This window comes from Geotrypetes seraphini, chromosome 1, assembly GCF_902459505.1.
Source record: "Geotrypetes seraphini chromosome 1, aGeoSer1.1, whole genome shotgun sequence".
NCBI classification, from domain to species: Eukaryota; Metazoa; Chordata; class Amphibia; order Gymnophiona; family Dermophiidae; genus Geotrypetes; species Geotrypetes seraphini.
In genome coordinates this window covers 27,306,186-27,318,191 of record NC_047084.1, presented here as the reverse complement: position 1 = coordinate 27,318,191, position 12,006 = coordinate 27,306,186, and the positions used below count along the sequence as shown (strand labels likewise).

Genomic DNA, 12,006 nt, shown 5'->3' with positions numbered 1-12,006 from the left:
AAATTTCATGGTGATTCCAGAAAGTATTTCTTCACCGAAAGAGTGGTCGATCACTGGAATGAACTCCCTCTGCAGGTGATCGAGGCCAACAGCGTGTCAGAATTTAAGAGAGAATGGGATATTCACGTGGAGTCTCTAAGGGTGTAAAGCCAGGGGGGGGCGTGGGTCATTAGAGTGGGCAGACTTGATGGGCTATGGCCCTTTTCTGCCGTCATCTTCTATGTTTCTATGTATAGCATTAATCTGTCCCCATATCGACTTCCAGAAATTGAGTATCAAAGGACAATAGAATGTGCATTTTAAAACTTTCCATTCAGATGTAAACTCCATTCCTGGCAATGCCCCCACTCGGTTCACATGAAGTTACTTGTGTATAAGCTATCCCCGTTTCTGCTTTTAAAATTATATTCCATATGAGCAAAGTAAAAGTTGATCTGCTACTCCTTACCTAATGTTCCCTATACCATCAATTAACATTCCCTTCTTACTATTGTGAGCTGGATAATGTAAGGGAACAAAGGCAGCTGGAAGAGTGGCTCTGGCTTTTTTAATTGAACACATTTCCTTTTTTATCTCCCCACAGGGGGGATGGGATGTCCGTCCCACATTCTCCATTCTCTCACTCTTCTCTTTGCCTCCTTTTCTCTCTTCCCTCTTTTTTCTTTCCCTCTTTCTTCCTTCTTTGCCTCCTCCTCAGGTTTTCTGATGGTCCTTTTGGACTCTTTGGTCTTTCACTATGTTTATCTTTGAGATGATTTGTATGTCATTATATTGGAATTCTGATTGGTTCAGTTGAACCTTGCAGTTCATTTGTTATTTGCTGCTTTCCTCTCTTGTTTCCCCATTTGGGGTTTTTGTTTTGTTATTGAAAACTCAATAAAAATATTTGAAATCGAACACATCTCATGTTTGTTTTTGGTATTTTTCAAAACAAAACAAGTTACTAAACCTCAGAATATCAAAATATTTTGTAGCCTAGACTCATGATATTTGTAGATTCTCAATTTAGCACAGATTGTTGTTCTTTTTCCTAAAGCTTTCTCTGTTTTCATCTTTTAGCATAGAAAACACCCAATAATACCTTTCTTAGGCTGGAATATATCAGATTTTGAATTTAAAAACTGAATTTATGAACAAGCCAGTACAAGTGGCTGACAAGTAGAGCTGGTGCATTTGTAAACTCTTTTAGTTTCTTTATTGCACTTCTCCCTCCGTATTCGCTCTGATAGGGGATTAACAGAAACGCAAATACAAAAAACCCGCGAATAACTTTTTTATATATTATTCGCTGTTTTCTATTAAAAACCATTGTGAATATGGTGAAACCGTGAATAACATGGTGGGAGACCTGGCCTGTTCCTGAAGGAGAGGCAAAACACGATGAAGAAAGTGCTGGGAATCAGCAATTTTCTTTGTAAATGCTTGGAATCAGTGATTTCTCTATGTAAGCTGATGTAATTGGGGGGAGGAACCAGCAAGCTACAAACCATGAATAATCGAAACCGCGATTGCTGTAACCATGAATATGGAGGGAGAAGTGTACATGCCTAAATGCTTGCTTATTCTTTTGTGCCTCTAGGTGAAGTCTGTTGGAGAGAGAGTGGTTCTATATGTCTTAAATCGAATTATTTATCGGAAGCAAGAAATGGAGAGAGATGATGTTCCATTTCTTTGTCACAGTAGCACTGATTATGCCAAGGTTCTTTGGAAGAAAGGGGAGGCCATTGGGTTTTATTCTGTCAAACCAACAGGTAAAATACATTGTTAAAAAACATGTTTCATGTTGAGAACAGCTTGGATAACTTGTTCTTGAAAATATAACACTGATTAGGAAACATGCTGGTGCTTCTGAAATTGTGCTCATTGTTGTACTTGTGCAAATGAAGGACTTTGCCACAAGGGTGTAGCTTTGTTGGCACTACCTCAAGAGGGACATGACTTGAATATTAATAAGAGAGGTTTTCTAAACACCTGGTTATAATGCAGCAAATTACCCATTGCTGTTTTGGAAATAACAAACATATCATGTTTTGTGTTGCATTGCTAGGTCTGCATAGTATTACGGTAGTTTCTGTGCATTTGTTTTCTGTGCCAATTGATGTCTGTTAAAGAGATGGGGAAATTACTTGTTGAGAGGGCTCTATAACAGCTATTTAGCTAGCCTAGAAGAGAGGTTGGGAGGGGAATGGGGAAGAACTACATTTGGGTGGTGGAAAGAAAGAAGCACAAAAGAATGAAGAAGGAAAAAGATAAGAAGGCTTCTACCAGTCCATTTCTATTGGACTTATTTGTTTTTAACCCCACCCTTTTGTTTATACCTTTATATATTACTTTTCTTTCAACATTGTAGCTCTCCCCTTCTTTTCTACTCGTACCCGTTTGTCCAGTCGTGTGTCATTGTTTTTATCTAATCATGTATGTTTATTTTGTTAAAGTTATGTTAAATTATATGATATGTTTCTACCCTATTTTAAAATGTATAACCACCTTGAAATAAATGATAAGGTGGTATATCAAAATTTTAATAACTTCTGTTGATAATGACAGGAGTCGCCATGCAACATATCATCAGTAATTGGAAAAATTACAACAATCTTAATTATACATTCTGGTGGAATTCGTTGTGCCACATTTACAAAATGGAAAGAGTACCGTATTTTCACGTAGATAACGTGCACCCGTGTAAAACGCGCACACGGGTATAGCACGCGAAAAACACAAATTTATGTACAGAAATTTTTATATACTGCGCACACCCGTATACCGCGCATGCTGGCCGACTCTCCTTTCGCCCGCCCCGACTCTCCTCTCCCCCTTGAAGTCCTGTCCCCACCCTGAAAGCCTGATGCCCTCCCAACGTCCGATTCACCCCCCCCCCCTGCAGGACCGCTCGCACCCCCACCCCGAAGGACCGCTCGCACGCACCCGCACCCCCACCCTGAAGGACCGCTCGCACGCACTCCCACCCGCACCCCCACCCTGAAGGACCGCTCGCACCCCCACAGCCTCCCGACCCTCCCATCATGTAGAAGCTCCTACCGGTGTCCTGCTGCTTCCTCTTGGCGGTCCCGACTCCCCGACACGATCGGGGCAAGAGGGAGCTCAAGCCCTCTTGCCCCAGCCAACAGCGGCACCCCCGACACGATCGGGGCAAGAGGGAGCTCAAGCCCTCTTGCCCCAGCCAACAGCGGCACCCCCGACACGATCGGGGCAAGAGGGAGCTCAAGCCCTCTTGCCCCCCCGACTCCCCGACACGATCGGGGCAAAAGGGAGCCCAAGCCCTCTTGCCCCGCCAACTCCCCGACAATATCGGGCCAGGAGGGAGCCCAAGTCCTCCTGGCCATGGCACCCCCCCCCCCCCCCGCTAGTTGTTCGGGCCAGGAGGGAGCCCAAACCCTCCTGGCCACGGCTACCCCCTATCCCCACCCCGCACTACATTACGGGCAGGAGGGATCCCAGGCCCTCCTGCCCTCGACGCAAACCCCCCTCCCCCCAACGACCGCCCCCCCAAGAACCTCCGACCATCCCCCCAGCCGACCCGCGACCCCCCCTGGCCGACCCCCACAACACTCCCACCCCCCTTCCCTGTACCTTTGTGTAGTTGGCCGGACAGACGGGAGCCAAACCTGCCTGTCCGGCAGGCAGCCAACGACGGAATGAGGCCGGATTGGCCCATCTGTCCCAAAGCTCCGCCTACTGGTGGGGCCTAAGGCGCCTGGGCCAATCAGAATAGGCCCGGGAGCCTTAGGTCCCTCCTGGGGGTGGGGCATTGGGCACATGGTGGGGTTGGGCCCATGTGCCTCAGGCCCCGCCCCCAGGTCGTGTCGGGTGTCGGGACCGCCAAGAGGAAGCAGCAGGACACCGGTAGGAACTTCTACATGATGGGGGGGGGGGGTCGGGAGGCTGTGGGGGTGCGAGCGGTCCTTCAGGGTGGGGGTGCGGGTGCGGGTGGGATGGCGTGCGAGCGGTCCTTCGGGGTGGGGGTGCGGGTGCGTGCGAGCGGTCCTTCGGGGTGGGGGTGCGAGCGGTCCTGCGTGGGGGGGGTGAATCGGACGTCGGGGGGGGGGGGGGGAAACTATGTAAAAAAATTTTGTACAACGCGCTCACGCGTATAACACGCAAGGGTATGCATGGTACGTAAAAACCACGTATAACGCGCGCGTTATATGCGAGAAAATACGGTAATAGCTTTGCAGAATGGGAATTATAATAATTTTAAAAAGATCTGGGGGCCATTGGCAAATTATTGTAATGATTAGACATTTTCCACTGACAGTAATTTTATATATAGGGGGAGGGGGATGGTATAATGTTCTATTTATAGGTTTCATCAATAAGGAAGTAAAACAGAAAAAACTTTACGATGGCCTACTAGCCACTCAAGCAGCAAAACTAGATAACCAAATCTCCAACCTATTGATATCAACCCCTGACTACAAGATGTTCAGAAAGGAAATAAAAACTATACTCTTCAAGAAATCCCTGAATAAAACCTAATACCACAAATACCCCCCTCTTACCTCCCTCTCCCCTACCCCTGATCCTACCTTACCCTCTCTCAGAAACGACCTCTGATCTAACTTTGTAACCCTTCCCTCCACAATCCGCTTTGAACCGAAAGGAAATGGCGGAATAGAAATCTGTAATGTAATGTAATTAAGAATACAATATTTATGATATTTTTGATTGAAATATTTGAGGGAAGGGTGGGTGGGGAGGGAATAAATTTATGTACTTATGAGGACAATAGAAAGAAACTCAAGTGATGTGTAAAAGTTTTAAATGATGTAATATTGTGTACTTGTTATAAGATGAAAAAATGAATAAAGAATTTGAAAAAAAATTTTTTTTAAAATAAACTTGAAACTTAATAAACTTGAAGATAAATGTTAAGTATATGGGAAAAGCAAATGGGGGTCAGAATTAAGGAGGGGATTGAAAATAATAATGAGAGAGACCATTTAGTACAGTGGTCTCAAACTCACGGCCCGGGGGCCACATGCAGCCCGCCAAGTACTATTTTGAGGCCCTCGATATGTTTATCATAATCACAAAAGTAAAATAAAACAGTTTCTTGATCATATGTCTCTTTAGCAATATATTACAATATTATTATTAAGACTTAGCCAAAAGGAAAGATTTATAAACTATAAAGAGTTTTATCTCATGCAAAATTGTCATTTCTATATCGCTTGGTAGACTGGCATAGTCCTTACAAATGTTTTCCTCAGTCTCCTCCTGCTGGTAGCAGTGAGGCATATTACCCATTCGTAAGGACTATACCAGTCTACAAGCTAACAGAAAGAAAATTAGCAGGTAAGAACCTAATTTCTCCTTCTTTAATAAGACATTAACTATTTTTTCTGAAGCCCTCCAAGTACCTACAAATCCAAAATGTGGCCCTGCAAAGGGTTTGAATTTGAGACCACTGATTTAGTAGATACATTTGAAAGAAGTGGAGCACAACCAACATGGAAGTGATGATTAAGAGGATAGGTGGAGCTGGAAAATCTTTTCTTTCAGCTCATATATGAATTAACAGGTGTGTCTGTGCAACAAGGAAGTAATCTTCACATGCAAGAAAGTTTGCTATAGTACTGAATATTACCTGTCCTTTTGTTTGAGGAATCTTTAGACTTGTGACTCTCGGCAGAAGAAAACATTGCCATTATTATTCTGATAACTTGGTAAATTGTGAGCAGGGTAAATGACTGAACCCCTTGTTGGAAAAAAATATCTAAACACATCACCTGTGCAACTTGCAGAAAGGAATATTTAGTTTACCATCTCACAGTGAACTAGATGTTGATATGATTAAGTATACTTCTAGTGCAATGTGTCTAGTGGTCCTGAATGCTAGGGTCTTGTATCTGAATTAGCAAGTTTTTTTGCAGAAAACTGTCAATTATGTTTTCAACTCAACCTCCTTCCCAGGGAGCTGCTCCTGCCCCACAAAAGTTGAATTAAAAGGTTTCTGATCCCAGAGCCTAGGTCCCCCCACCTCTAAAACATTATATTACACTAGTATTTAAGCCCGTTACACTAACGGGTGCTGGATGTCTGTATGTCTGTTTTGGGTTTTTTTTTGTCTGTCTCTCTCCCTGGACGCTGTCTGTCTGTCATTCTTTGTGTCTGTGTCTCTCCCTGGTCCCCTGTCTGTGCGTCTTTCTTTCTGTCTGTCTCCCTGGCCCCCCTGCTTGCCAAAGCAGCCCCCTTTCCCTCTTCCCCTGTTGTGCAATGCCTGCCCTTCTATTCCTCCCCCTCATGATTGCTGTCTGCCCCCAGCACAACCATCCCTCCCCAAAGCAACCCCCTTTCCCTCTCCCCCTGTTGTGCAATGCATGCCTGCTTCGTGGACCCCTTTCCCTCTCCGCGCTGAGTCGTGTCCCCGTTGTACGACTTTATAATTGCGGGCTCTTCGTCAACAGGTGGCCAAGATTCTCCTATTCTTTGGCCCCATGGATCTTGCAGGACTGGCCTCGAGCTCAGCCTTGATGCCCTTGTTGGGTGCCTCGGCTTCGAAGGCTCCGGCCTCGGCCCCTCCTGCTACTCCGGCCTCGGGTAAGTCTCCTCTTCCCTCCTCAGGTATGCCAGCGAAGAAGCTTACCTCGGAGTCTTATGTCAGCGCCGCCTCGTCTGCTTCTTCGAGACATCAATCTAAGTATCTCCTCACGTAGGGAATACTCTTCCTCGAGGTCGCCCACAAAGGAGCGCACTGCTGCACATCCGACCCACCTACCTTTGGTCTCGGTGCCTATTATTACCACGCAGTTTTCCTCAGTGGTAAGCCAACTAGTCCCGACTTCGACGCCTTTGACCTCGGTCTCAACCCAGTCGCGGTCTGACCAGCCTGAGCATCCCCTCTTCTTTCGAGGTCTCACCCGTACGACTCATTGGATTCCCTCGAGCGAGTCTTCTTCCCCTGAGTCGCCGGTGACTTTTTGGGGGTCCTGGCTGGGGACCAGTTTTTCTCCCGCTACTGCAGCGAGGCTCGCCTTTTCTAAATGGCCCCGGTCTTCCCCGCCCTGTCGGGGCAGGTCTTAGACCTCGAGACCATCCAGACACAAGCATGTCCTCTAATTGGACTCTAGTGTATGTTCCCCATCGAGGCGATTGCCGGCTTCTAAAGGACCTGCTTCGAAGCCAGTTGGGAAGTTTTCCTATATCCCGTCTTCTCCGAGGCTTCCACAGCGATTTCCTCGGACCCCGGGGTCTTCCCTGGTCCATCTGGCATGGGGCTGTTCATCGACGCCCTTTACACGCCTTAGTCGAACATCTTCGGTCTCCCATTCATGGGACTCTGAGGCTCCGGCTTACTACTCCAGGGAAGTTTCTCCCTCTTTTTCGGCCGCACCCCGATCTCGATCGGAGTCTCCCCGGAGGATGATTCTTCTTCTCAGACCTCCTCCTTTTCTCGTTTCATCTCTGACATGGGCAGAGCTCTGCACTTGGATCTTCAGTCCGACTCCCGCTTTACCCAGGAATACCTGGCGGAAACAGGAGTTGACAATGCGCCTTGTGAGGCGCTTCGCCTTCCGTTGCATCAGGTTCTCCGGCAGACGATTCTCCGGAACCTGGAGACACCTTATGCGGTCACGGCTATTCCCTCCAAGTTGGAGTCCCGTTACCGGACTATCCCGGTGAAAGGGTTTGAGAGTGCTCAGCTTTCCCACCAATCCTTGGTGGTTGAGTCTTCCTTGAAGAAATCTAACTCCTCGAAGGTTTACGCTGCCATCTCCCCGGGCAGGGAGGGATGTATGATGGACAAATTTGGTCGCCGCCTTTATCAGAATTTGATGATGGCGAACCGTGTCCTTAACTACAATTTCATCTTCACGTCCTACCTCCGGTTCTGTATTGATGTCCTCCGCTCGTTCCGGGAGGTTGTACCTGAGACTCGGCGTTAGGAGTTTCATCTCCTCGTGGAGACCCTCTCCCAACTCCGCCTGTATATGTTTCAGGCCTCTTACGACACTTTTGAATTGTCCTCGAGAGTTACAGCCTTTGCGATCGCAATGTGTCGCATCGCTTGGCTCCGGATTGTGGATATGGATCCAAATCTACAGGATCGTCTTGCCATCTCCCATGTGTGTGTCATGAGCTCTTAGAGGATTCCATTGAGGCGGCCACAAAGCGCCTCTCGGACCACGGGCGGTCCTTTGCGTCTCTGGTGAAACTTAAACCTAAGGCCCCTCCAGCTCGACAATATAAAATTCCTCTCCAGAGGTATCCACAAAAATCCACTCCTGCTTTCTCTAAGCCTCCTTCGAAACGGCCACTGCAGCAGCAGCAGCAACGTCAACGTAAGACTCGAAGCCCGGGCAATCCTTTTGACAATTCCAGTCCGAGCCTTCGGGCTCCCTTCCTCCTGGAGCCTTCCCCTTCGGGGGTCATCTCCATCATTTCTATACCCAGTGGGAAAGTCTTACCACTGACAGTTGGGTACTGTCTATCATCCGGGAGGGGTACTCCACTTCAGTCGCGTACCCCCGGACCTGCCTCCAAGAGAGTTTCCTTCTGCTCAGTCTCAGCTTCCTCTCCTTCTGCAGGAAGCTCGGGCCCTTCTTCGCCTTCAGGCGGTCGAAGAGGTTCCCACGGAACAGTGGAACTCCGGGTTTTATTCCCGGTACTTTCTGGTACCCAAAAAGACGGGGGATCTGCGTCCGATTCTGGACCTCCGTGCTCTGAACAAGTTTCTGGTCCGGGAATGATTCAGAATGCTCACCCTTCCCACGTTGTATCCCCTCTTGGACGAGAGGGACTGGCTGTGCTCCCTGGACCTCAAGGAGGCGTACATGCACATTCAGATACACCTGGCCTGTCGCCGGTATTTGAGATTCCGGGTGGGGGATCTCCATTAGAGAATGACACGGTGGCGGTTTACCCGCGGCCACCGCATTTTAGCCGCGGGTCACCCGCTGAAAACGGGGAAGAAAACTAGCAGTCGCTGCGGCGACGGGGACAAGGCCATTCACCGCCCGTAGGGCGGTGAATGGTCTTGTCCCCGCAGTGAGGCATGAAGAATCGCGCGGTCCCCGCAGCTCACACCCGCCTGCCCAATCGATTCTAGTGTTTAGCCAGCTCTCTCCCTTCTCCTCACCTTAGTTTTAGATTTTCTTTTTCGGCGACCCGCACGCTATCAGAGAGCCGCGCACCCGCTGCTGCTCAGTTTCGATCTTCTGCTCTGACGCAACCGGAAACAGGAAGTTGCAGCAGAGCAGAAGATTGAACACTGAGCAGCCGCGCGTGCGCGGCTCTTTGGGAAAGCGTGCAGGTCGCCGAAAAAGAAAACCTATAAACTAAGGTGAGGAGAAGGGAGAGTGCTGGCTAAACACTAGGATCGATTGGGCAGGCAGGTAGTGGCTGTGGGGACCGTGCGATCGCTAGTGTTCCCGGCTCAAATTGGAAGGAGGGAGTGAAAGGGAAAAGGATTCTGGGCCAAGGGGATGAAGTCGGAAAGAAAAACCCACAGCAGGAAAGAAAGGGAAGGACTGGCAGGTGAGCCAGATGCTAGAAGCAGGGGGGGGGGGGGGGAAGAAAGAGGGAAAAAAGCTAGATGGGGTTGAAAGAAGAGACACACTGGTATGGAAGAGGAAGATAGGGGAAATCTGGACACAGGAAGGTAACAGAAAGAGGGGAAATTATGTGCATGGGGCATAGGGACAGAGACATAAAGGGGACATGCCATGGGGATGGTATATGGACACAGGGGAGCAATGACAGATACATAGGGGAGATATTAAAAATGGAGAAAAATAGGAGCACAGAAGCGAGATGGTTTGTGGGGATGGGACAGGGACCGAGCTTGCAGGCTCCAGTGGCTTGCACAAATTACATTGTAACGTGCCATGAAAATAAGAGGAAGGAAGGTAGATAGGCCACGTGAGAGGAGCTGAAGGGTAGTAGAAAGGAACAGATGGTAAAGGAGGGAGGGAAGGGTGGTGGTGGAAAGGAATAGAACAGACATTGAAGGAGGGTGGAGAGGAACAGACCCCCAAGGGAAATGTGGAAGACAGAGTGGGAAGAAGACAGATGCCAGACTATGCGGGAGCGGAGGGAAGAAGATGGGTGCTAGACCAATTGGGGGGGGGGGGGGTTAAGGGAGAGGCACAGTAACAGCAAATGGAAGACGCAGAGAGAAGACACACAGTGGATGGAAGGAATTCAATGAGAAGATGTGGAAAGCAGAAACCAGACAACAAAGGTAGAAAAAAAAATTATATTTATTTATTTATTTTTTGCTTTAGGATAAAATAGTATATTAGTTGTGTTGATAAAAATTTATAAACAAAGACCTGCCAGCTGAACATCTCTTTCTCTAGTTCAGCAGCAGGAACTTTGATTTATAAGAAAGGAATAAGCTAAATATTACAGTACTAAGGCTTATATGGATGCAGCGGGGACGGTGACGGGGCGGTGAATGGGATGGCAGTGGCGGTGACGGGGCGGTGAAAGGGATGACGGTGACGGTGACGGGGCGGTGAAGGGAACGGCGGTGACGGGGCGGTGCAGAGGATGGTGGGCCGGTGACGGGGACAGATTTTTTCCCCGTGTCATTCTCTAATCTCCATCTCCAGTATCGTGTTCTTCCCTTCGGCCTGACGGCCTCTCTGAGGGTTTTCACGAAATGTCTGGTTGTGGTAGCTGTGGCCCTGCGCCTCTGCGGCCTGCAGGTGTTTCCCTACCTGGTTAATCAAAGCGTCCTCTCGCACCGAAGTCCTGCAAGCGATGAGATAGATCATCTTGCTCCTTCAGAGTCTCGGCTTCAAGGTGAACTTTCCCATGTCTCACCTCTGCCCGTCCCAGTCTCTCGAGTTCATCGGAGCGATCCTGGACACAGTTCGTCTCTGCTCCTTCTTGCCTTAACCTCGTCAGGAGACCCTTATCCGTTTGTGCCGAATGGTGACCCATCTGCAATTGGTGCCGGCTCGGCTCATGATGGTCCTCCTAGGTCACATAGCCTCCACTGTTCACGTGACTCCTTTTGCCAAACTTCACTTCCATATTCCTCAATGGACTCTGGCATCCCAATGGAACCAGGATCGGGATTCTCTCTCTCAACGTATTATTGTGACTCCTTTGTTGAGGAGGTCTCTCCATTGGTGGATGCTCTCTTCCAATCTCTCCAGAGGTTTTCTGTTCCATGCTCCTCCTCTGCAAAAGGTCCTCACTTCGGACTCATCGACCTATGCTTGGGCTCATCTGGATGGTCTGTGCACCCGGGGTCTTTGGTCCTGTGCCGACCGCCTTTGTCACATCAATCTTCTAGAGTTTCGAGCGATTTTCTTCACTCTGAAAGTCTTTTATCACCTACTTTGCGACCAAGTAGTGCTAGTTCGCACGGACTACTAGGTCGCCATGTATTATATCAACAAACAGGGGGGCACGGGGTCCAGGTCCCTGTGCCAGGAGGCGATGAGGCTCTGGGATTGGGCCATCCGCCGCAACATATTCATTCGAGCTGTCTACATTCAGGGCCAGCGGAACTGTCTGGCAGACAAGTTGAGTCGTCTGCTGCAGCCTCACGAGTGGTCCCTCCACTCCCTAACCCTGCGTCAGGTGTTTGCTCGTTGAGGGACTCCGGACGTCGATATGTTCACGTCCCCCCTCAATTACAAGTTGCCCCGCTTCTGCTCCAGGGTTTACACCCCTCTCAGGATCGAGGCAGATGCCTTCCTTCTGGATTGGACGAACGAGTTCCTGTATGCGTTCCCTCCATTCCCTCTGATTCTGAAGACTCTCGTCAAGCTCAAGTCATCGCATGCCACCATGATTCTGATTGCTCCTCGGTGGCCCCGATGGCCGTGGTTCTCCCTTCTGTTGCAACTCAGTTCCAGGGAGCCTCTTCCTTTGCCTGTTTTTCCTTCTCTGCTTACGCAGGGTCAGGGTTCTCTGCTCCATCCCAACCTTCAGTCTCTGCACTTAACAGCTTGGTTCCTCAAGACTTGATGCCCTCGTTCCAGTTCTCCCAGCCTGTGCTGGATGTCTTGGAGTCATCCTGAAAGG

At 48.8% G+C, this 12,006-nt stretch overlaps 1 protein-coding gene across 3 annotated transcripts in view; it reads left to right on the top strand.

The window, feature by feature from the left end:
- FAM169A (family with sequence similarity 169 member A) overlaps positions 1-12,006 on the top strand; it is a 157,039-nt gene that overhangs the window by 50,247 nt on the left and 94,786 nt on the right. For all 3 annotated transcript variants that reach the window (XM_033929293.1, XM_033929295.1, XM_033929294.1), the window contains exon 5: positions 1,580-1,751. In XM_033929293.1, the coding sequence (XP_033785184.1) occupies positions 1,580-1,751 (172 nt within the window). The remainder of the gene's footprint in view (positions 1-1,579; positions 1,752-12,006) is intronic.